The sequence below is a fragment of the Aythya marila genome (assembly GCF_965140915.1).
Source record: "Aythya marila genome assembly, chromosome: 7".
Classification (NCBI taxonomy): domain Eukaryota; kingdom Metazoa; phylum Chordata; class Aves; order Anseriformes; family Anatidae; genus Aythya; species Aythya marila.
The window spans coordinates 15,681,368-15,708,266 of NC_139048.1; the positions used below are offsets into that span (position 1 = coordinate 15,681,368).

General features: G+C 34.0%; 1 protein-coding gene across 1 annotated transcript in view; it reads right to left on the reverse strand.

The window, feature by feature from the left end:
* Nucleotides 1–26,899, reverse strand: part of DNTT (DNA nucleotidylexotransferase) — a gene marked incomplete at its 5' end in the record, with an annotated part of 91,583 nt that overhangs the window by 32,592 nt on the left and 32,092 nt on the right. The window contains one exon of the mRNA XM_082765055.1: nt 2,333–2,435. Coding sequence (XP_082621181.1) covers nt 2,333–2,435 — 103 coding nt within the window. The remainder of the gene's footprint in view (nt 1–2,332; nt 2,436–26,899) is intronic.

Genomic DNA, 26,899 nt, shown 5'->3' on the forward strand with positions numbered 1-26,899 from the left:
TTGGCTAAGAAAAAGGCCCTTTTAAACTATTTAAATAAGGATGGGGTCCATAGTTTAGAATTTAAACATTGCAGAATCCTTCACTAAGAGCTGTTGAAAGGAAGTCAACATCATGACCTCAGTGACATTCTTTGATGAATTTGGGCTTTGAAGCAGTAGCACAAAAGTGGAAAGCTGTGAAGCAACCAACAGGTGTACCGTCAAAAATATAAAAGTGCTTTAGGTTCTTTTTTTTTTTTTTCCTTTCCTTTTAGAAATCAAAGGTAATAAAAAAGCAAGAGGAATATAATTCCTCTTTCTTTTTGTATTTTCATTTTTCTGGCAGCTAATTTTTCAGTAGTGACGGTAAAAGCCTACATATTACAATGATCACAGTAGAGAGGCTGTATAACAAGTGTTATAAGCCCCAAAAATTCTGGAGAAATAACAAACCACAGAAAGTCTTTGTTTGTAGCTTTAAACAATCCCCAGCTTGTTTGGATTTCATTGCTACTTCCACTGTGCATCTCCCCTTCTGACATTTTCTTCATGCTGGGAGATCTCTAGAGGAATCCTAATCTTTTCATCAGACCCTTGGCCTCCCTTGACCTCCTGCACTCTTGCCTGCATTCAATTCTGCCAAATTTTATTCCTTGGGAAAAAAAAAAAAAATCAACAAGAATGATTTATTTTCTCTTTCTTTCCTTTCAATTCCATTTAATGAAAACAACTCAGGATGACCTGAAAAGCTTCTGCAGTTGCCAGACTTCTCAGATCACAGCCATTGTTCTCATTAATGTAAGTGAAGTGTGATGGAATGGGAGAAGGAATGAAAGGCTGCACCCAGGGACAGGCTCTAGACTCACCCTATTGTCACTTTTCCTTTCTGCTGTGTGGTAATAAACAGTTTTGGAGGACATGCACATGCCTTCCCAGAGGTTCAAATCTGCTTAAGAAAGCAAAAGGACAGCTTCCAAGAAGAAACGCAGCTTTGCTCAGAATAAAGGGAGTGGGATGCCTGAGAAAGAATCTTTACATAAATAATAAAAAGATAAAAATAGAATTGCTCCTCAACACTCATTAATTGTCACAGCTTCATTGCTTTTCATTGGAGTATGATAAAGTATACCTTCTAGCAGTCTACTTTAATATGTACACTTTGCATGCACAATTATGACAGAAATCAGAGAAATCTTTAAAATTGGTAATAGTCTGTTACCATTTTGGATACCAAGTCAGCCAAAAGAAGAGAAATTCATCTAGGGTTGTATTTTACCAGGAAATAATGAGTTTGATGTCATTAAGCCAGTAGAAAGATTTCGACCACCTCTAAAATAATCAGTTCTTCATAAAATCAGATAAGTTTCTGCTTGTTTGGAGAATATTTTTAGTATCTTTCACATATTAACACATTATATGTTAATTAAAGTACATCAGTCAAGAATAAATTTGAAAGCATTCTCTCCAGGCTATCTGCACTGAAAGATGACTTTGCTTAGCAGTGAGGCATGATGATTCATCTCAGACTGCTGGTCTTTTTTACATGTTGAAATGTACTCAAATCCTTTGAACAGTACGGGAAGTAAAGTGAAAAATATCTTAGCTGGCCTGACAGGAGAAAAATAAATAAATAAATAAATAACAGGCTTACCTTTCCCAACATACCATATTTCTGACCCAGGAATATTTTGAGGTACCTGCACCTATTATAATTCAAAATTTTCTAACTTTAATGTTGCTTGGAACTGAAGAATGTTGAATACAACAAACCTTAGATGAACAATTCTTCTGTGAAATATGTGCTTACATAAAAACCCAAACATCAAAGAGGACTACATCAATTTTTACCATATTCCAAAAAACAGGAAACCAGGAAAACTGTTAATCTATGGGCTGAAAGGAAGACAGAATTCCAGGTGTTTTGTACCCAAGCTTTCAGACTTACTAACATCGCACCATGGGGTTACAGAAGTTCACTATACTTAATGTTGGAGCTCCCCAAAATCAAAGCAGTAACTTGGGGAAACTACTCCCATCTCAATGAGAAATTAAGTATAGCAGCTTTTCTGCATCACCCAAAACTTCATTTAGCCTAACTTACCTCTGATCAGTTGCAGATTCTTAGGGGAGGATATAATAGTGTGTGCAGGGCACCCCTGACATTACCTTCAACTTCAGAGCTGTAGTATACACCTAGCTCATCATGATTAATAATTAATTAGAACATGCAATTTAAAAATACTGAAATCTTCTGTGAAAAGGAGTCAACATTCTTTAAGCGTTATATAGGCTTAATTCCATGCTGTTAGAACATCTTTTTTTCTTTTTTAGCCAAATATTATTAAATTCATACCTGCTTTTTCCACAAGTCAACAACTTTATGCAGAAGTTCATCATCTTCTCTTGGTCCTGGGTTGGTGATCAAAAAATCAATATCATGTCCAATCTTTTTACCCCTAAAAGTAATAAATAACAAGAAGAAGAAGAGTTAAGTTCTTGCTGAATTTATGCTGTTTTCAAAGATAATTTTTTTCTCCTGCATTATAAAAAGAGTTTGCAGCATAAAGTGATAGCAATATTTCTTGAAATACAATCAAAATAGAATCTTCTATTTCTTTTATCAGGTCTGTCAGTGTTCATTGTTAAGTAATAATTTAAAGTTTTGATGTATTTTCTCTGTTGTTCAGCTAGATACTGCAGATCCATTTGGTGATGTTAAATCTCTTTCTTCTCCTAAAGTCTCAGAAAATACAGTTTCAGTCTTTGGATAAAAAAATTTAATCTAAATACTGAAGAACATATTAGGAATGCAGTGCGGTAATAGCAGATAAACTTGCCAGTCTAACTACTACAGTCTTAAATATTTTTCTTTAGCTTTTGATGGACACTTTAATGAACAAAAGTGTGACTATGTGCAATTTCATTATTTCTTTTTATGACAGAAATAAAATCTCCAAATATTTTACATTTCTTCTTTCTTTTTAAAATGTAACAATGCTTTTTGTTATTGTTTTTTTGTTTGGCTGGTTGTTTTTCTAGAATTTTGTTTGTTTCATTTCTTGAGAACAGTTCAGCCTTAATGTGACTAAAGCTTCTTTATTACATTTACTAAGGATTTCAGAATTAAATATATATGCACAGAGTTTAATCGTAAATATTCCTAAGCAAAAATCATGTCATAACCTCTTGCTCTCTTTCATTTAGAGCATTCAGCTTGCCTTTCATCTGGTTACCAAATATGTTATGCTTAAATCAGATTAAGATGCATCTATCATTAGAAAACAGGAGAAAGCAAGCTATCTGGAATGTTTCCCTTCAGAATCATAAAATGTTTGAGAAAGTCCGAAAATTTGTTCTGGAGTGCAATTCATCTGAGGACTGCAGAACCAATACAAGGCATTCATTTTCGTCTAAATGTTGTCAGGGACTGCATACGCATCTATTTATTGGCTTTAATCAGGCCAGTCTGAGGAGAAAGGGAAGATATTTATGCAAAGATACTTCTGCAACTAGGTGCAGTATATAAAAGGTGGAGTAATTACCCAGAATCTGAAGTAGTGGCACCTGAGTGTAGAATATTTCCAAAATCTTCTCCATTAGAGGGAAAATTCGCTATTGCAGATGTTCACAAATGTATGCAATGTTATAGTTTAGGTTTGTTTCTGTTCAGTGCTATGTCCAGTATTCAGAGAAATTGTGAACTGTTACAAGAGTAGTGAAAATTGGAACTGTCTAAAACAAAAGATTTGCCTTTTTGTGTGTGTGTATTTAATGAAATTGAACTTTCTCTTAAAATAATGCATAAAATTGAACCTGATTTCTTTAGACTGACGTTTGTAGGAATAGAACTCATTGGCAAACATCTGCTACCATTTGTATAACAGGAAATCATCTGGATGGACAGTAGAACTGCATTAGCAGCAAGATATAAGGAAATGAAAATGCAGGTTTTACATTTGACAAGCTGTCTAACTTGCTATAATGTAACTATTGTGCCATGTCTGCAGCAAAGTCAAAATTGCTTAAACAGGTGGAAAAGATTTCAAAGGCATTTCAAACAAAGCATCAGTCTAGGCTTAGAATCTGAAAAGCAATTCAAATTCAAGAAGTTAGTATTTCATGTAACACTTTTTTTTTTTTTTTTTTTTTTTTTTTTTTTTTGAGGATAACATTCATTATTTCATAAATTACCATAATAATTTGAAGTTCTTGTATAGCAGTTTTTACTTACAGGTTTCAAAAAAAAAAATTTATTTTTTTTTCCAAAGGGAATTTGCTATTCCTATCTTGGAGATGCAGAAAGTGGCAGAAGAAAACTTGCCTAAAATTATTAAAATGAATATAATCAAAAGAACTTAGAAGCTAATAGAATCAGAAGCTGATTCCTGCTTTTTCCTCTGGTACTCAACACATACTCAATATATGCATATTTTATGTTAACTATGTCTACAATCTCCTGCCTCAGGCTACCCATAAAACCTCAAGATATCTAAGGTGTTTTACTGGTCATTTATTTCCCAAGACAGGGAGCATTTATTGAAATACTTCTGTCTGAAGTGATAGTGTTTAGAACTGACATAAAAGCACTCAAAATAAAATCATTGTTTTTGTCAAATACATTTTGGATTCTCTTTGAACTAATTCTCATTGGGTTAATTTCTTACTGAAGTTATCAGGGACGTTGTACTGGAACATTTAGTCACATTTCCACTAGTGCCGCTTGCCAAATAATTTTTTTTTCATTCTAGATAAATGTATTACCTTCCTTAAAATATAAAAACAATCTAGTAAATTCAAAAGCTGTATAATTTATACTTCTCATGGTTTGTAAACCATGCAAAAAATGCAGTAAATTGTACATTGGTTCAGTTCATCATTCTTTTGAAGTTGAAAGAACATGGTCATTGTTACAGCAGAGTAGGGATTTTCTTCACATAGATATATACATAAAATATATGTTTATATATTTTTGTGTGTATGCATACAAGCATACAACCATCGGTATTCATAAACTCATGTAAAGGTCATATGGGATCAAAGAGTGCCAAGATGCTCTGTCCCCATCTCAGGAAGATCAACAATTATCTCTATACACATACCAACAGTTTCTCTGAAGATGAAGCTAACTATATAGATTGATGTGATTAAGTACCTGAGTATATACAAGTTAAGCACCATAGTAACTGACGTCTGATCCTCAACACAGATTTGGAAACCCAGAATTCATCACCTGATTAAGTGCATCAGAGATGAAACCTCAATCTCTTGTTCGCTCCCAAAGCTGGAGAGGAATGCTGCAGGCTTCGGTCTTTTCCGAACCTCACCACATTCAGGAAAGTGGGTTAGAGATTGGCTTCACCATGATCTAGACACTGAAGGGTGTTAACTAGGCATCATTTACTTAGAAATGAAAACAAACACTTTGTTTGAAAAATTAACTCCAAGTTGCTGGGAGTGCCTGTCCTCATTTATCTTAGCCCAGTGACTGGTACACTGATCACTCATCTTTTTATTGCCGTATTTATCTCAGAAATACTGGCAATGTTCCTGTTTCACAAGAGGCAGATCCTCAGTCTTCTCTCCTGCCTTCCATAGCAGTGCAGTTCCAGGTCAGAATTAGCCCTTGATTCTACACCAGTGTCCACAGGTCATTTACTTACCTGTTAGCTCTTGGATTAAAAGCACTCAGCCAAGAAGGAGAACACTCAGTCTGATGCTTTCACATCCAGATTTTTTGTTTGTTTTCTTTTTTTTTTTTTTTTCCTGTTAAACAGGAAATGCAGAGCCAGTGCTTGGTGCAGAGAAGAGAGTCCTAAGAGTACTCCTCTCTAAATGGTTATCCTCATGAGTACAGTGTATGACACTATTTCTGGCTCTACAAGTCTATTTTATACTGCAATCTAACATAAATCCACACAGGCTAAACAGGTGTTTAGTATGCTAAAAGATGGTCAGAGATGTAGGGATTCAATTCTGGCATGCCACTGCCTCAGAACTCCAATTGCAAGGCTTTTATATAAAAGTTGAATGCTATTTAAAAAATAAAACTAAACAGATCCCTTTACATCATCTTTTTCTTTCCTTTAAATCTAAACCTAATCCTTTTTGGGCTGGGGCCATAAGAAAAACAGCACCTTACAGAACTGAGATTGCAGCTTAGCTTTTGTCCTAATAATCTATTCAAGCCTGAGGACTACAAAAGACGGAACACTGTTAATTAACTGTGTTCAATTCTTGGCTGACTAAACTTGTATAAAGCTGATAATTAAATTATTGTTAAGGAACAGGTTGTAGGAATTTTCTTTTTGTTATTATTGTTTTAATACAAAATCTAAATTCCAAGTCATTAAGTATTGTTAATAAACTTAAATAAATGGATCAAATGATAATATGGTAAAGGATAACCACATTGTCCTATTCTATAGAGGAAATTTATGGAAGATTAGATATTGTTGAGTATTATGTATGCAGAGTATTTTGAAGCCTCAGGATGTTCTACAGCAGCTAAGCCATATCAGTGGCAATTCTCATGAAATGATTTTAGTTGAGAAAAGATGTACTGATAATTCGCTACCACTCACAAAGCTTCACTAATGGAGGAGCTAAACCACCTTTTTGCAATAGTAAGTTATGTGTCAAAGCCCTGAGAACCATTTAGCAAGCTTTGCACTTATACAGAGTTCAAGTGGCTACAGAAGAAAATGCTGCATTTCCATATATGTGCTTGCATTAGACACCACTACAAGTCTTTCTTAACCTTGCAATTCCTTGAAGTGGGTGAAATACAAAATGATCAACAGCCTATGTTCATAAGAGTAAGTGTATTTAATGCTTAGAATTTTCTAGAAAATATAAACAACGAAGTAGCTCACAGGCAGCACAACGTCTTTGGATGGACCTGTCATAACACTGATATATTATTACCTTTACTATTGACACCATGTGGTTCATAGAAATTACTTCTCAGTGTTGCCACAATATGCTGGGCTTTATCTGCAAACTAAGTAAAGGAATTTCTTCTTTGAAATGCTGCTAAGTCCTAGATTTGTTCATCAGCATATTCTCTATCAGCTCCCTTCAGCATGAAGGCATTCTCCAAGAGCAGTGCATTACTATGGTCAGATGGTATCTATATCTGCTCTGTGTATGTAATCACTCACAGTACATACAAACAACCCTGCATTTTCCAGCTAAGCTTTCTATACTATAGTTGTTCTTCACTGGTTTACTCTATCCCTGATTTTCTGTCAGGTCTTCATCATTTTGGTTCACAGTATGATTTCTTTTTTTTTTTTTTTTTTTTTTCCCCCACACACTACAGATCACATTTTTAAAACATTTTATGCTCTACTACTGTGATGTTCTCACTCCTGTCCATTTGTTCGGATTTTTCTTCTTGGGTATACCTCACTCATTATTTCTCCATGACAGCTCTTTAAAATGTACCTGTTTTCTAGAAGTTCCAATAAGTATATTCTGATAGACGTAAAGTTTTCTCTCATTTGACAATCTAACAGTTACCCTGCTGTGGAATAAACCAGAATGAATGGGATAAATCCCTGAATAAAATTCTTCTATGAGGTCCTTCAAACCATTTAAACCATTTAATTGCTTAACTGAAGGGCCTCTACTTGCATGATCATAACAATTCTTTCTGACTTTAAAACGCTGAACACTGTACTAAATTTGTGCTTGGTTTGTTTATTTATTAGTGGATTAGTGGATCACTGCTGTGTTTTCCTATACTGACTGCATTTTTGTGTTTTCAGAGGTTTATATTTCATTCAAAGTGGTATTATTATATTACAAGTGTGTTCCATCCCCTCCTCCCTACCTCCCCTCCCCCCAAGGAAAACTGATTTTATTTATATATGAAATCAATTCTCAGATGAAAGATTTACCTCAGATATGTCCTTACTTGCTAAATAACAAATTATTTGTCGGACTTCTGATTAGAAATCTGGCTACGAGTTTTTGACCAGGAATTCACTTCAGTATCAGGCTTTCCAGGATAATCCAAAATACACTTTTTTTCTCTACCTTTGATATATTCTTTAATTTAATCAATTTTTAAAATCATCTTAGAAAGAGGGCACTTGAAAATCCTTTTTGGGGGAAGAAGACACTTAAGATTCAGAAGACAAAAAAGGTTTTCAACATCTGTTTAGAAAAATCACCAGAGATGACTTTGGCACACTGGCACTGGGCACTCTCAGAGCTTGGACTGGAGACAAGCTAGCCAACTTTTATTTCTGTGCTAAATCCTTCACTGTTTGCACATAACATGCTACCACTGATATCAGAGGTAGTAACCACATACATGAAGCCAAACATTTGTGTAAGAACCTGGAGGACTGAAAACTAGCAGGTGCTCATTCTCAATATCTGATCAACTACATTAACTAAGGAAGAAATATAAATTGAAGTGGGTAGGATTCATGGAATTAATCAAATTAATTACATATATTTACATAACAAATCTTCAAATCATACACTCATGACTACCACAAACTATAACAAAGAAGTTGTTGTATTTTGCAAATAATGGAGAACAGAAAGATATTTGGAATAGACATTTCAGGTGTCCTTCTATTTGACTAAAACTTTTATTCCTGCTAGAACTGTGGGAAAAAAAATGGTTTGTGTAGGAAAGTATAAAAATTCTTAAACATTTGGGTATTAGCTAATATTCTGAGTTAGTCTGTTTGATGAAACTGTATTGTGTTTACTAAGACAATACACTTAAAACAATACTCAGATTCAGGAGGTTGAAGAGGTATTAAAAATGCTAATGGATATATTACCTGTATCAGTTGCAAACTTTACACAGAATTAGAAAAAAAAAAGCTATAGCTAAGAAACAGCTGTCTGAGAATAATTGCTATCAGGAAATACAGGAAAAAAAAAAAAAAAAAAAGAAAAAAAGGCTATTAGGAATTTCTGTGTAACCAATATTCATAACAAACATGTTAAGATTTTTAAACTCTTATTTCCCTGACCATTTTAGTGGTTAATCACATTTTAATACAGAAAGATAGGAAAATCTGTTAAGGAAACCTCAGACCAGAACTACACGGAGCAGATAGCATATGAAGAATGTGAACAAAATACCACAGAATATAAATCTCCCTTCCATCCAAAGAGCTCAGATTAAAAGGAATGCAGCTGAAAGTCATCTGCAGAGCAAGCTGGACACTAGCTAAGATGCTGAAAGCCAATGTAAAAAAATGACAAGTCCTTGTCATTTTCCTTTCCACCAGTTGTGGAAAGAAATATGAGAACTCATTACATGTTAAATTAAATGCCATCTTCTCTGCATTCTTCTTTTGGGAAATGCAAAGAGGACAGCTTCTAGACAGACATCCCCAAGTGATTTGAAAATATGTGAGGCCATTTGAATATTCTCTTGAATATAGATAAGCAACATGCAAAAATATCTAGGAAGATCAAATGTAATTGCTAAAGTGATGATTGCGTGGCAATGGAAAAGGGATTAAATGTTGCAGAACATTACACATAGCTGAAGAAAGGGACAGACTGCAATACAGCACAATGAATTTTTGTTTAGGCAGCAATGACAGAGCTTGGATAAGTAGTAGCTTAATCACCCTTTTTAGATATAGCAAACAAACTATTTATGTTCCTGAGGGAAAACTCTAGTAGCTTCACCATGCAGACATAGTCAAACATTACAATTACAGCTACATTCAAACATGCACACACATGTATACAGAGTCCAAAGATTTCTTTCTGACTATTCTGATGTTGATACCATAGTTTTACTCTAGGGGGGTATCCTCTGCTCTTGCTCTGCTACTCACTGTATTGGCAATGTACAACTATTATTTGACATCACCCAAGTTCAACCAAATAGAAGTACCATAGTAATTCTGTACCTAGTAACTGCAGTCCTGATTAAGGTATCTACTACTTGTCTTCCACCAGTATGTGCCTTCTCAGAAAAAGAGAGAAATTTTTATTCCAAATCCCAGGTACTTTGCACACTTGTGGGTTTGCTTACTAAACAGTCTTTGATGAGACCTTGAAGTAGTGATGCATGATTGCTAACAGCCAGATATGAAAATAATTCTGAGTTACTGTCACTCAAATGATGAAGACCTACATTTGTTTAGTAAACCCTACTACAAAGGAAAAAATATATCTTTAAGTTGGATTTACTGAAGTGTGACATTGCTACCGCTCTTACATTGAAGGTAAAATCCTGGACTGCTTAATATCCAAAAGGGAAAATTTTCATTGATTGTGGAGGAATGGTTAAGTGAAATAGGACACGAGGATGTTGGGCAGTTAAGAGGCAATGGGCTGGTAAAGTACCGTACTCAACTCACATGAGTCTGGCACGTACGCAGCTGGCTGAGAGCCAATCAGGATCAAGGACACGATGCCCTTGAGCCATGGGGAAAGTCCCTAAGGCGGGACGGTAGCTAAAAGAAGGAGGAACTACCTGAAAAGAGCGGGAAGTGTTAGCCAATCCTGAGCTTAGTTTTTGCAATATGTATGAGTTGATTATGTTCGAACTAGATAAAAGGCGACTGAGCTATCCATTAAAGGAAGTTCACTGTTCACTCATACTGAGCGTCTGTGTCTTCCTTCCGTCGACAACAATTGATTACAAAGGAATCAGAGATGTTATTCATGATTTCTTCTCAACTGTAACACTACAGATTTTAAAGCTTTCTTGAAACACTAAGAAATATACTAAATATATTTATATTATAAATATATAATACTAAAAAATCTAAATACTAAATACTGAATACTAAAAAGCTTTCTTGAAATACTAAGTTCCATATTCAGGTGAAAGTTTCTAGCAGTTTAATAAAATACAATGACAAAATAGACTGATAAGTAAAATTCTCCGAAGATTTTGCCTAATTGGCTTTACTGAATACAGTATTTAATTAGAAAATGATTATTTCAGCATAGTGTCTTCTGTGATTTTTTTCAGGTCTGAAATTTAGACCTACAGTAGGTGGCTTTATTGACTCAAAAGGGCACTGACTTTTGCTAGGAATATAATTAATACAGTGACAGGTAAGAACAAGTCACTTTCTAAGGAAAGGACCAGAGACTGATCTGTAAAAGGGCTTCTGCAGTGATTTCATGATGAAGGATTTTGTTGAATGGAAGAAATTAGAATGTTTCTAAGTATTTGCAACAGCAAGAACTGGGTAATAGCTAGAAAAAAAAAAAAAAAAAAAAAAGTTTAAAAATATTTTTTGTGACAGAAATCTTCTTCCAAATTACAATAATATTCTGTGTAACATTTATTTGAGGTTGTTTCCTCAGAAACTCTCTGTTATGTATTTGATCAATACCACAAAAAGTATTAACAGCTGAGTAGTAACATAAATATCATACTAGCCCATTGCCATCATAAATGACCAGCTAAACCCCATATACCACACACAAGCTGTTCTTCAAATCCCTGTCAGCTTTAGCCAAGTAGTTGTCCTTAATATTCAAGTCAGCTCCACGTTTTCAAAACAACATTTAGATTCAACAGCGTCAATGTAATGTTGATTCACATACATTTCGAATAGATAGTGAGAAAATAAATGCTCACTGAAGTGCAAAAGCAGCTCAACCAAAGTTAACAGTCCAAAAACACTGACACAGAGAAAACAGAGAGAGCAGAATGCAGAGAGCAACTGTTCACGAGTCTGACTTGTGCCATGCTCTGATTACTTTGTCAGCAGAGGGAGAGTGGAAGAGGAGCATTCAGTCAGAATAAACTAGGGGTGCCTGACCATGCAAAACTCTACTACCAACTTCACTGGCTCTCTAGGTGCATGGACTTCATACTTCCATCTTAAACATAACAGAGTGATGAGGACAACAGTGGCAAGATATCATTTTATAGATCATCAAATAGCTTAGGGATATGGTTTGGTTTAGTGGGGACTGTTAGCGTTAGGTCAGAGGTTGGACTCAATGATCTTGAGGTCTCTTCCAACCTAGAAATTCTGTGTGATTCTGTGTGAAATCAGATAGTCAGGAGGCTCATCTGTACCATTTATCACAGTAGAGAGGGAATAACTTACCGAAGATTGTAGTTGTACATACATTTTGTATCTGGACTCTGATTTTAGTACCTGCTGTTTCAGTCACCCTCATGGACTTGATTTTTACAAGCATGGGACAGGTGATGAAAAATTGGAGTTATATTTCTTTTTAAAAATCTAAACCCAAACTGATCCAAGTTGTGTGTTCCATATCAAAAGAAATTCTGGAATCCCTGTCCTCAATGATAATTCTTCCCTGACTGTAAAGCACAAGGCTCTTTGGGAGCATAATTAATAGCTGTGAGATGATTTAATAGGATGCTGATTAATGGCTGAAATGGCAATAATCAAATCAAATTAACTGAAATAAATTCTGCTACCAGCAAAGACAATTAAATGTAAAATTGACTTCATGATACATTTAACTGAAAAGATAACGTACAGTTATGAGATATACTTTGACTCCTTTTGAGGCATTTTGTGAGTAAAAAAAAAAAAAAAAAGAATGCTGTTGTAGCTTTGTCTGCAGAAATATTTTTTGTATTCATTTAAAAATAAAATAATTATAGATTAGAAGGTCTCCAAAACAGCAAAAACTGAGCCAGTGGTCTCCTGGACAGGTATAAATCAGGTTTCTGTTCAGAGGTTTAAATTGCCAAAGACAGCATTCACAAAGCCAAGTTATCCAACATAAACGCAGCTGAGCTACATAAGTATTTGGCAAAGGTTCACAGGTGTCTTCTTAGGAGACATACGTGAGGGTTGACACTTCATTAGAACGCTACTTTTCTTGCCCAATGTAACACTAATTCTAATTCACCAGAGGCAGAATTCATTTTCCATAGCTGTGGAAGCCATTTATTTTATTTTTGAAGTTAATCCAACTCTGCGCTGAAGTAGCAATGGAAAAATCCCTTCCCCTTTAGGAGCAGAACGTTTATTTACAAAACCTAAGGGAATATAACTTCAATACTCCATACACAAAACAAGCACTTTTGTTTTTATTTATTCAGCAGGATATCAACTATCAACACTGTGGAGCATGAGTAGTGCTGTTCAAAGAGGAACTCCAGGAAAACACCTAACAATGCATTAATTAAGAGACTCTCTTGTATTAACTTGGGCTAAACTGTCACCTGCAAAAGCGATCACATCTACGGATATTTCTGTGAATTGTGCTGTGTGGGTGAAAATCACTGAAGTTAGGAGAACCAGTGAGAAACTTGTGGAATGCCATTTGAATCTTACTTAAAACCTAATTTCACCCTCAGTGACTATATTGCCTCAAAGGGTGTATCAATGAGTGCCATTGCCTTGGTTCTCATTAAATGCATTTTCAAAGACTAAGTGTATGCATTGCTTTAGTGTGTTTTTCTTTTCTGATCCAAATGAAACCTAGACACTATTTCTCAGTGTACAAGACACCCACCTACTTCTCTTCATGTCATGCTGATGTCTGTTTTCAAGCTTTGCTTTAGCATATATTTGACATCACTTTCACACAGCAAGAAAAAAAAAAAAAAAAAAAAAAGATAAAACTGAATGATTACTCATTGAAGGACTTAAATGGCTAGCTATATAATTAAATTCAATTATCTGCTGATCTTGTACAACTCTATTGGATTATCTGAAGTAAAAATTATTTAATGGGTTAAAAATAATATAATGCAAAAACTCTGGAAAGATTTATTTCCCTGTCTTGTGAAATGAATGATTGATGAATGGTGGGTTTATGTATTGACCTCAGTAGACTCATCCAAATGGTTGTTGCATACTCTGTTTAAAATAAATACATTTTTCTCTTATACATGGATGTCCGGGAAAAATACTATGTTTTGTGCATCATGAAAAATGTAATAGTAGTGTAGTATTCAAAATTTGAAGACCTGACCAAAAAAAAAAAAAAAAAAAGGACAAGAAAACATTCCACAAATAGAATCATTACATACAATCCAGTTGACCTATTTTTGTATGCATTACTCACACAATAAAATTAATTCCGTTCTACTTTAGCTCAACTTCAGAGCTGTTAGAAAACAGAAAATTAAATAGCATGAAAAATAGTCATCAAAAATAAATTCCAATTAATTTTATTATGTAAGTTAAAAGTTGATTATAGAACTTGTCCTCTACCAGACTAATTTCTATCGAGAGACTCAAAAATAGGTTAACGGACATGTAAGAATTTAACCACTTACTTCTTAACTAGAAAGTAGAGCTATCTCTAGATATTATAACAGTTGCATTGCCTAGACGGCATTATTGTGTTCCAGCTTTCAGCAAAACAACTGATTGAATGTGGCTGTCATCATTTATACCCTGATGTTGTATATTTATCTCTGGCTTGTGCACAAGACTTTTTCCTACTAACAGATCTAGACTGCCTGAATTTTTTTATCTGAAGTAAATTCACTATTCCACCAAGCAAAACAAAACTATGCTTAAGCTTTGAATCACCATGAGTGCTGTCTCAATTTAATGTAAATAATGCAACTGTACCTGGAAGCTGTCCATATAATTTCAAGCTTTTAAAGCTTATGAAATGTACCATACCAATCTGTCATAGTTTTATTTAAAGTCATAAAATACATTACTGAAGTTTTACTTCTGCTGCCTTGGCAAATCCTTTAAATTATACCCCATTCCAATCAAGCATTTCAAATGACATCACAGAAACTTCCTGCATACATAAATTTTGCTGAGTGCCAATCAATGCCAAAGCAAAGCCTCTTCAACACTATTTGAAAAAAATATATATCCACTCCAATGAATTCTGATGTGGATTTGGGATCTCATGTATTCTGCTAAAATGGAAGAGTATGCAGATGATAATTTAGTCTTAAATTGTCTATCTAGTTTTGCATGTGTACTGTCAGCATATTCTATGACAATATGCAGCAAAATCTCAGTCTTAAGAAAAGCTCTGTGACACTGGTACAATATCTTCAGTTACCAAGAACTGTAAAATTTTAATTATTCTGAAATCTGCAGGGAGGAGGAAAAAAAAAAAAAAAAAAAAAAAAAAAAAAAAAAAAAGAACACATTCCAATACATATTAAGTATTGAAGAATCAGGGTAGACTAGAAATAAGATGCATTATTTGTAAGAGACATCTCAGACTAGACTTGCTCAGATAACTTGAAATGCCTAGTCTCTTCTGGCTTAATTCAGAGGTTTAAAAACTTTTGAATTACGTAGACCAAGAACCAAGGAAATTCAACTATCTCTATTTATAAAGAGTGAAACAAAGACATCAGTGTATTGAAAAATGCCAGCTGTTTTGGGTACCTCTGAGATGATGAATTTATTTAATATATATATATATATAAGATAAAGGAAATGGCCTCTCCCTCTCTCTGGAAAGAAATCAATCTGAAATAATTAAAGGAGAGGGCTAAGGATTTTAGGTAGCTGGTGACCAGCACTACTACACTCTGTTCTGCCACAGAATGAAATTTACCATTATGAGGTATTTAGATGTGGGTAATCAAGAGCTGGCTGTAAATGTACTCCATGTACTCCAGCTCCCTAAAGGTAAAAGTAAACAGGTGACATTCTGGATTTGTAAATCATAGAAACAAAGAAAAAAAGAGAAGGGGAGAGTAGGAGATCAATCTCAACTGCTGCATAATCTACTGAAGTGTCACATTTTAAACAGCATTAGCTGTAAACTTAAACCTCAGCTAAGCAAAATACATATTGCTAAAACAATAACCCAGTGATCTCTTCAGCATTATTAATAATGCAGCAGAGAAAACAAAAAGGTCAGCTGCATTCAAATTATTTACTGAAATAAGTAGATAACAGCCTGCATTATTAATTATGAAAGATGCATATTTTTAAAAATGCTTTTATGAAGCTATTAGTCACACTTTTTTTTTTTTTTTAAACAGGAAAAAATGATTTTGCAACTAAGGCTGTTTCCATTTACTAGTTTAGATTTTTGTCCAAAATATATACATATATTTTCAGAATTATATTTATATTCTACTTATACACATTAATGAAATTATGAATAAGATAATATTTAAGATATATTTTATTTTGAAAGAAGTAAGAAAAAAAATATATTGACACTGTAGCTAAATTAATAAATCACTTCATACCAACAGTTTTTTCTGTTTTGAAGCTTTCTTGTGGTGGAGTTAAAATGTGCGTTCAATCCCAGCTCATTTTAATTCTCTCTAGCTAACTCCCTTGAGTGTTTCAAATGGATTATTTTCCTTTGTCGTATCCCTTTGTTACAGAAACTTCCATCAAAATGTTCTTTTCCATGTGTGTCTACTTTGGCATTTCCAAAAATCAAAACATGCACTTTAAATAATTTAAAAGACAATATTAATGCTCATGCAAGGAAGGAAACAAGTGCATTTTCAGAATGTCTGAATGATATTAGATGCTCAGCCTGGGTTTCACTTGGCAGTGATGGGACAATCTGTAGAATCAACCTACCATAAAAATAAAAGTTTCTATGTGCTTCCTGCTGAGCTGTACTGGTATTTATATAAACATGACAGATTTTCTATTAACATTCCTTGAACTGAGAAATAGATTACTTGCATCCATCATGGGGAGGGAGGGAGACAACACCCTCCCCCCATCCTCACTTTCCCCAACTTCTAACATAAAATAGAATTGAGACTTCTGTTTGAGCTGGTGGTGTGATGTCTGAGGGGCACAAGGAATTGTTTGTGCATGTGGGTCAGTCACAAAGACATTAAAAAACTGTTTTATAAAGTTGAACTTTCTGGCATCTTGTGACAATATGTCTAACTCTACTTTAGTTGTGGTTATTTTAAGGTCTTTTATTCATCTATTCTGCATAATGGAATATAATATCTACTCATTTCAAATTTAAACTGTTTGGTTGTTAGCATACAGTCGCAGGCTAGTGATTCTGAGTCTAGGTTTCCTGTCTATTAAGAAACTAAAGGTCTGTTAAAGTACTTCTGAAAAAATATGCTTAGTTTAAACTCGAAGCATATGTACAATCCCTTACCTATACATATAATATATATACAGTTCCATGACTATATTCATATACCCCTATTGCAAGTAAGGTATTTGGGAATTTTACGGAAGCCATAATCTGGAGAACATCAGATAGCTTTAGACTGAGATGTATTTTGGACTGTGTAATCTACTAATTTTGTCTGAGGGAAGAGGAGTTTACTCTTATGGGACATATTTAGAAAACTGAGCATTTATAGAGAAAATAATATTTACTATTATAGTGAACATATTTTACACCAGAATTATGGGATACAATTACACCCGTTTTGCAATCAGTTTTCAAATTTAAATTGAAATTCAGAACTTGTCAACTTGGCCAGCATCAGTGTTTTGCAAAGATAGCCATACTGTATGAAATAACACTATGAGCCAGCAGTTCCCTGGAACAGAAACAGTTATACCTTTTGGGCCAATGTAGGTTATTCCATTAGAGAATATCATTTAAGTGTAATAGCAAGGGAACACCGCATCTCCACAGAGAAATGCTACTAATGTACTCTACAATTATAAATATATCAGAAAACCCTTTTAAAGTGTAAACTACCCTGTCATTAAATCCACCTTATTCCTTAAGTTAAATCTCACCACAGTGAAATCTTGTTACCCTCCTTTAAAAAATTCCCTTGCTTTGCTTCAAGACATGATTCTCCATTAATCTAAGGAGGTCGTGAAGTTGCCTCAATTGATTTAATCTTAAATTGAAATTTTATGTGATTATTCTTAGCCAACTTCTTTAATTCCTAAACCATGGCATGGAGATATTCTGTTTGAGAACAAAATTTTGAGTGTTCTCTCTGCAACATTTTTTCCTGATCTAGACATTATAGAGTTCTTCCCATGTACTTTTAAAGACACACTCAGTGAGTCAGTCATAGTTCTCTAAACACTTGATCTGACTTCTTCCTAAATATAATCTTAACTTTTTCAACCTGCACTGGGTTGAAATATGCCCCCAAATAATAGGCCATCTTAAAGGTGTCTTCATACTCTCATTACTCATGGCTATCGTAGCTGATGATTATAACTGAGTGCGTCTTATCAGATCTGCTGCTCTGTATTTAATGCTGATTTTTCCATTCTTCAAAAAGATTGCCTGAAACATTTTAATCCAACTCTCTCACAGCATAGCAACAATAATAGATTCCACTATCCTGAAATTAAAAGCAACACAAAGGACTATTTCTGGCAACCTCTTACAGCAGGCATTGCCTACACGATTTATTTTTAACTATTTTAATTTTTCCTTGTTATTTGACATGTAGAAAATGTCCTTTCTGACTCACATCTTAATAAAAAAAAATTAGTCAGCAGTTACCTCCTCATTACCATGTCCACACACCACTAGCATGATCATGTCACACTTAATTAAACTATTATGGCTACTATTGCTCATAGGGATCTGCAAAACATAACTTCTGGTTGCTTGAAGCATAATACAAGGTCACTGATACTTGCACCTTTCCTCACATTATCTGCCAGGAAAATGTAATTCTTTGTGCTGTCAACCACCTTTACAGGAACTAACCAGCCAACAATAAACTTTGACTTCAGAGTAAATCAGCAGTGAGTAAGCTCTGCTACAAATATCCTGTTTTCAAGAAAGCTTTAGAGGAATGAAACAAATACATATTATAATTAGTAACACAAATACATATTATAATTAGAACAGTGTTTTAATCTCTTTAAACAACAGGCATTTGATCCTGTGAACCCTGAACTGCCTGGTATCTGGGTCTTTCAAATCTCTTTTACAAACAGTGAATTATAGCATAGTATTGGTCAGCTTGGTAACTGTTCGCTAACAGAGGGCAAAATATTCATAAAAACTTCATCTCTGGTATAAATGCCCTGAAACGTTTATAACTAAAATGTACTCAAACAAAAAAAGAATTACCTTACTATATGAATCATAAGAAATATACTTGAAAACTTCTGATACATAAGAAAGATCTCCAAACAAGCAAGACACATCCAGGACAAAATGTAATGAATTGTTTTCAATTCTCTCCTGGATTGCTGCTTGGGGGATACTGACATGTACACAGGAACACATGCACTAAGTGCACATTCATTGAAGTCAAAGAAAGGGGGAAAAAAAGCATTCAGTATTTGAACATGACATGCCAGACTTCCTCAAAGACTGTATGTTTGACTTGGTTAGTGAGCTATTTAAACTACTGTGGCAGCTTTTCCTTTCCTACCTAAACCTATATCCTTGTAGGTATATATGGAAAAGTGTCTATGGACAGTCATGAAGGGGGAAAACAGTCACAAAAGAACCTGCTAAACAGAGCTTAGAGTCAAACCAAAGCTGAATCAAAGCCACATAAACAGCAGCTATCAAAGAAAGCTTACTTTCTTCAGATAAATTTTCACATGCCAAAACAGAACTTTCAGCTTTTGCTTGCACTTGGACCTTTCCTAAGCTAAGTGAGAAGACAAAGCTCAGAAACAATAATGAGGTCACATACAACCTTTTCCTTCACCTCCATTTGGTACAAGGATAGCTCATTAAGGATGAGTGTGGACTCAGTAAGTGTGGATTATATTTTCTCCAAGCTCTACATATGGCCCTCTGAAAGAGAAGGGAAATTTTTCAATTGTTCTAAACAACTTTTTGATTGCTGTCTATCTCCTTTCATTCCATTCACACCTTGAGCTACTTGGATTTTGCAAGGGATCCTCTTTTAGCAAATGACACCAATGAAACTATTTTACAGAGGAAAATCTAAGAAACAGAACTATATAACTGTTCTGGTTTCGGCTAGGATTTACTACACACCCTATCTCATCATGGTCATGTACACATCTGCTTTGACCTCTAGTATTTGTTTTTCTTTTATCTTGACACCTGATATGAAATCTTACTTTTATCTTTCCTTTTAGTTTTCTATTTCATGTTTACCTAAATATATTCAACTAATAGTCCTCCTTGTACTTAATGCTCTATAACTTTTAGAATATTTTTACTTACCAATTTTATATACCATTATGAACACATTTTACCCTATCGTTAATTTGTGAGACAGCCTGTGAAGCCCCTAGTGCTTCAATCTAAATTGCAACCTAAATGTTCTACTTCAACATATTTCCTGGCCAGAGAGTTAAAATCCATCTGTTTAAATTCACTAGCTGAGCATTTCAAAAATCAACGATACTAGCTGTCTTCATGCCAAACATTTGCAAAAGACACCCTGATTATTGTGACTTTTCAGAGCACTATTTGAACAGCTGATGCTTCCCAGGAATATTGATGTAGAATGCAAAAAAAAAATAAAATAAAATAAAAAATAAAATAAAATTCAATAATGACTGGACAATATTTTTGCTGGTGCTTGGTTTCCCTACAAATTCTGAGCGATAATTATAGCTGATGGTTTATTCTTTAATCTCTGGATCTATGATTTACACCAAAGATTTAGCAGGGCTGGCAACAAAAAATGTGAGAAATCAAAAAGATTCACATGGACAGTCATGGACAGTTAAATATAAATGGGAAAAAAGAAATATAATGATACAACCTAATTCAAGTTGTTATTTCAATTTCTTGGCCAAATCCTAAATCAAAATGTTCTAATGATCTTGAAATACTATCACAGTGCTTCAGAGTTTCTGTGCCTCTTGACTATGTTTTCTATGATGCACAATACCCCTGGTCTTCAGGTGAAATGACAATAGAGTTGAACACTATAGCTGAGGCTACTCATGAAAAGAAGAAATTCTGACTTAATAAGTCATTCCACATACAAATCACTTGAATTATATATAGCCTTTACAGGACTCAACACAATGACATTTCAACCCAGTTTTTCAAATAAAATGTGAGATTTGTTTTTAATTTGACTTTTTTTTTTTTTCCAATTTTTGACAACTGTTCTAAACATTTTAGCACGTATTTTCCAGCTAACCAACATCACCTAAACTGTAATATCCAAATGTTCTTGTTCCTTGAGATTAAAAAAAAAAAAAAAAAAGTGAAAAGCCATTAAAATTCCAAAAACAAATCTTCTGTGATTTTAGAATTTCTTACAGATAGAGAAGCGTGTGATAAAGTCAAAACCTTACTGAAAATTAATGTTCATATTCTCTCTTTCGCATACACTGTGATAGGGTAGTGTATGTATTCCTATGGTAGGATAGGATATCACTAATACCACTAGTATGAAAAATAATGTCTGCATACTGCATCTAATCACTTTTTTATGCACTTTGAATTAAATGCAATACATATAACACACATAACACAACTCTGCTACAGAATAGTTCTATACTTTTCATCATTGACTTTGCCTGAGATTTTCTTGTGAAGACATACTTGTCATTCTCTCCACAGATTTTGAAAATGAAGCTTAATAAGTCTGTGAATATATCTTTGTTCACGTTAATGTCAGGTAGCAATTATTTGTCCTTTTAATTAGAACAGCTTTTATTCCCCCATGACATAATCATACTTATGTATTCCCAAATTACCAAAACTTTCAAAGAGCAACAGTTCAACATTAGTATAGGAAATAGATTTTCCAGCACATAAAATTACACCGATAAATCAATTTTAGCACAATCAAAAATGCTCTGTAGCTATTTACCTGCCTCTCTGCACCACCACCACCAAATATTGAATGAATAATTTTAACCTAGTATAATAAAAATCACAATAATTTTTATTGCTAACTGTATTAAAATGGGAGTTGTCAACAGAATATAGGTTACTAAATATATTTATTTCATCAGTACATTGGAACAATAAGTAGTTGGATTATAACCTGCTTTTCATAACTTCAGAACATTCATTTTGTCAAACTTATCTAGAAAATTGTATAAATAATACAAAATCTGTTTTAACATTTTGGAATCCTAACAGTATGTTATCTTAAAAAGTACCACTGGACAAGTGGATGGTGTTTGGACTGCTGTTATTTGTACTGACAGCTGTCACTGCTTCTTTCCATTTAGGTGATTCTAATGAGCCAGCCATCAGGATAGACTGGCATGTTTCAGAGCTAGGATTTTACATAAGGAGGGAACAAGGTACTTTTGTGCATGTTTATAATCTGATACTCCTACAAGCAGCTAAAAGGACAAAACTGTGGTTGGGACTGAAATTTTTGCTAGCTAATGATACCATTCTTTTGCACTTAGATAATGAAAACAACTGGAAATGATACCTCTGCAGTCCAAATCCTCCTCATCCTATCTCATCAGACAACCCATATAATATAACAAATAACCAAGATCACTTTTGTTATATCCCATGCTGAGCATTCAACCCAGAGACCTCCTTCCTCACACCTGCCCTCATATGCAGTGAAAGGTAGCTCTACTGCATAGCAAAGGTTTTGAGGAATTGTCATCCAAAAATGAGAATGTGTCAAACAGAATTATGGAAGTGTAAAAGAAAAAAAAAAAAGAAAAAAAAAAAAAGAAGGATTTGAATGAATAGATTTCTAACAATTTCCATCACTTTTTGTACAATTAATAGCTAGATAACTTTGTAAACATTAAAATAATCCATGAAAGGATTAAAACATATTTCACTGGCGTAGAACTAACAGATTTAAAAACACATAAAACATCAGAGATTAGATTATTAGATGTTGGAATAAATTCATGAGGGATGTCTGCATTGTTAGCTCACTATTTTTCCTCAGCATTTCTTTAAAGAGAAAAAAAAAAAAAACAAAAAAAAAAAAAAAAAACACTTCTTGGCTAACCACTCTACATTTCTCAGTTGTGTATCTTTCTTAAAATCTTACTTAGATATTTCTGAGTTCCTCTTTCTTAAATTCCATTCAATTACAAAGCAAAGATGCTGTGCTTTTTTCTCTCTAATCTCTACAAATACTTCACCAACATTACACAAAGAAATTGTTGTTCTTTTGACATTGCATCTCAATAGATGGACTAAATGAGCTGTGAATATCAGCATTTAACCAATAAAGAGAGGTCTTTATTTATTTAAAATGATTCAGATCTGCTTCATCTAAAAGGGTAACTGAAAAGACTATTCAGGTCAGCTGTGATATTAGAAGACAACTGAATCACATTTAATGCTTTTTAAAGGACATGAATGGGCTAAAAGAAAAATTAAACCATGGTCATTAAAATTTAATTTGACTAAGTGAAGCCATTAACATTTTGGTTTTATGCAGTGGCAAGCATTCTAAAAATATTTCAATGTAATTCAGAAACCCAGAATTGTAAAATGACTGACCCTCATGTATCAAAAATGATTGAAAGTGCATTTAAATAAAATGATTGAAAGTGATTTTAAGGGCAAATCAGAAGAAGAGCAAAAGGAGGAAAAAAATCTTCGAATAACAATGATTATCTGTTATTCTGCTCTTTCTTCATATATAAGCAGTCATTGTATACACATGTAATATTACTGTATACATACATGCAGAAATTATCTGCTCACAGCAAGCCTCTCTCTTATTCTGACTCTGTTCTTTTGCTGTTCCTATTTTCAAACTTTTGCAGTTTACCGTATCTATCAGTAGGATTCTCTGTAACGGGACATTTCTACCTGTGATAATGGCCACATTGATCTAAATAGCTAACTTAACCTAAACTCAACTGGAATTTTTCTCTCATACACATTAGAATAGCTTCTTATAGGATAAAGCAACCTACTTGCCATTTGTGATGAAAAACAATTAGAGTCCTATGAATTTTAGTCTTGTATTAACTGCACACATTGATTTTCATTTTAACATTGAATATCAGGTTTGAATATCAAATGGACAAAAAATAACTTTTGTGTGAACTTTAAAGAAATGATCTATTTTTAAGACAATATCCTATTTAACTCTTCATTGTTTACTTGTGATATGTTCTCTTTCTACAGGTTTGCCTTTGTAATCTGAAAATATTACTGCCAATATTCCTTATATTCTATATAACAACAAATGCTCTAAATAGCACAAAATAGTTATCAAACAAGTAATTTTAAAGATTTTAGCCATAGGTAAGTTTTGTATTAAAAGTTTGTCTAGAATTAAAATGGTAACAAATCTGATCACGTATCACTAAATAACTAACATCTCAGATTGATTGCTAAATAACTAAATTGATTGATAACTAAATATTGTTAAGGTTATTGCAGGAGGTGTAGACTATCATGGAAACTGCAAGGCAAACCTCAAAGTTCCAATGTCAAAAGGAAGTATCTAAATTACTCCAAAAGATTATCTTCTAACTTGACTTGGTTAGCCATTAATTTGGATAAAAAATATTTTCTCCTTTCTCAGTTTATTTTTCAAGGAGTTATGGGAAATCTGAAGCAGAAACTAGTACAACCTCTGTTCTTTCCCTGATGGAGTGTCTCTAACTCCTGACATAGACTATTTTTATTCAGAGCAAACACTTCTAAATGTATGGAGTTGGGTGAGGTGAAGTTTAAGGACTTTCAGCTGACTTGCTAAACTTAAGGACAGACCAAATCAGATTAGAAGATCTTTGGGTTAAAAGCCCCATCCAGAATGAGCAGTAGTTTATCAGAGGCAAAGTGGTGCCCATGAATGATATCCAAATATTTTCTTCAGTCTGTTGCTGGAGGAATTGCTAAATTTGTCCAGGATCTGCTTAAATCATAGTGTGTGCAAACTACCTTATCAACTCAAATGTTCAGTGAGCAGCTTGCCTCCTTTATAGCAGATTTTTCCCTGACAAAATGAAATAACAGCAGATAAAAAGTTTACTTCTTATAAAAGCAGTGGAAGAAAATAAGCAGAAATTACAGTATTTGGACTTGAGCAGCTGGGTACAGTTTATATCTTCCCCTATTATACTTGTGTTTTGGAACAAAAAGCATAGAAATACTTCTAACATTGCAAATGCATACACTATACATATGCATCTAAAGATACAACATAATGCAGGGAGTGAGTAGAATAAGGAGCCTCTGCTTATGAGTTAATCTAAAACATTAATGAAAGCAAGTTTTGCAGAATTAATTTAATTAACTTGAAGTCTGGTACTATTTTAATCCTATATCTGAAGATAAAGAAAACAATTTTTGTAACAAGATTTCAAATGCATTTATTTCTCAGAACCTTACAAAGATTTGGAGTTACATCAAGCGTTCTAGCTTCTACATCTGCATCCTGCTGTGGCTGAATATTTTATTGGAACTATCCCAATATGTCAAGGTCAAATACAGCTTTTCATCAGGGCTTATCAAGGAATTCACTCACAGGCCACATGCCTACCTCAGTTAGATAAACCACAAAGTCTTGAGTGTATACGAAGAGTTTGGAAAATGTAATATATTTCATATATTACATCTGACATTCTCTCATTTATGAGCATGTGTCAATACAATTAGATAATTGTGATTCCAGATTACTCATGCAAGTTCCACTTCTGAAATTAAGGTATCACAGTAACATTAGATACTCATCAATGTGAGCATCTGTAACATAATTCCTGTGGTGTTTTTTTCTCAGCTATTTCAGTTTACTTTATTTCTGAGATGGAAAGGCAAGATACCTTTAATCAATTTTCTTGATACACAGCAAGAAAGACCAGAGTCCAATTCTACATCATTTCTTTATGTTTTTCTTTGTCTTTTAGGAAATGTCTTTGCACACAGAAAGAACTTTTGCATCTTAATATACAAAAGGAGTGCTGCTGCCTGATGTGCCTCTCCTTTGCTGTCTTCATTGCTTTACCATGGGCAATCCTTACCCTAAAACGCTACAGAGCCTCAAATTCTGATTGATGAGATAATAGAAAATTCAAGGTAGGAGGTGGTGATCCACAATTAGACTGTTAGAAGAGAATTCAAAAATAAGAGATTCTGAAATAAAACTTCCCAAAGACTGATGCAGTCTAGAGAAATTAGCCTCATGCCCAGGCAAATACTACATGACTAGTACTAGTTATTCTACTTGATGCATTGCCCAAGACACACTTGGACACCTTTTCAAGAACTGCAATATGAAAAATTATCTAAAACAAAGTATAGAAGCAAAATCTCAGTGATTTTTACACAGCGACACAGTCACTTAGCATCACAATGAACCAAAATAACAGAACACTCTTGGCTAGTTGTGGGCACCTTTTACAGGTTGGCCAAGGTTAATGGGGACTTCTGCTGGTTAAATAATTAAATCTTTCTAATGGCTCAGTGGCAGAAAATGGCACTGCTTTAATGGCAGGAAATCTGTAAATCAGTTATTCTTGCCTTCCTGTTGTGGACCATTTTTCCTGTGTACTATAGAGCTTTTGCATAGGTGGATTATTTACTCAAAGGCAAGAGGAATTAGACACACTTCCTTCTAGAGCAGGTACTCAGCAGATTCCACAAACTTCTTACAGTACCATGGATATTCTTAACAGTTCCCAGATATAAAGATTATGACTACAGAATAAAGAACAATAATATTCTGAAGTCATCCAACAAGAATGACATAACAGCATAATTATTCCATATAATAATAATAATAATAATAATAATAATAATAATAATAATAATAATAATAATAATAATATTTTCCTACGTACTCAGCTGACAGGTTATTAAAAATACAGATTGGAAAAAAAATCTTAGATTTTTGGTTTTGAACATGACTTTAGAGAAGGCTGAGAAGTCCTGAGGTGGTGGGTTAATTTCTGCTGGTTTTGGCAGGTTCCATCCTCATTTTCTATAGATGCTGTAGCCTCTGACTACGTAGCCTATAGCCTGTGTTCAGACCATGCTGCTGGTAAAGGCTGTAGAAACAATGCACAGTCAACATGTATTTTCTTTTCTTCTGAACAGTTCTCAGAATTGAACGTATTACAAAATTCATACAACCATCCTGCCACTGTAAATCTAAGTCCAAGCATCTGAGAGTGCTACATGAAACACAAGAAAACTGGAACTGAATTTGTAAATC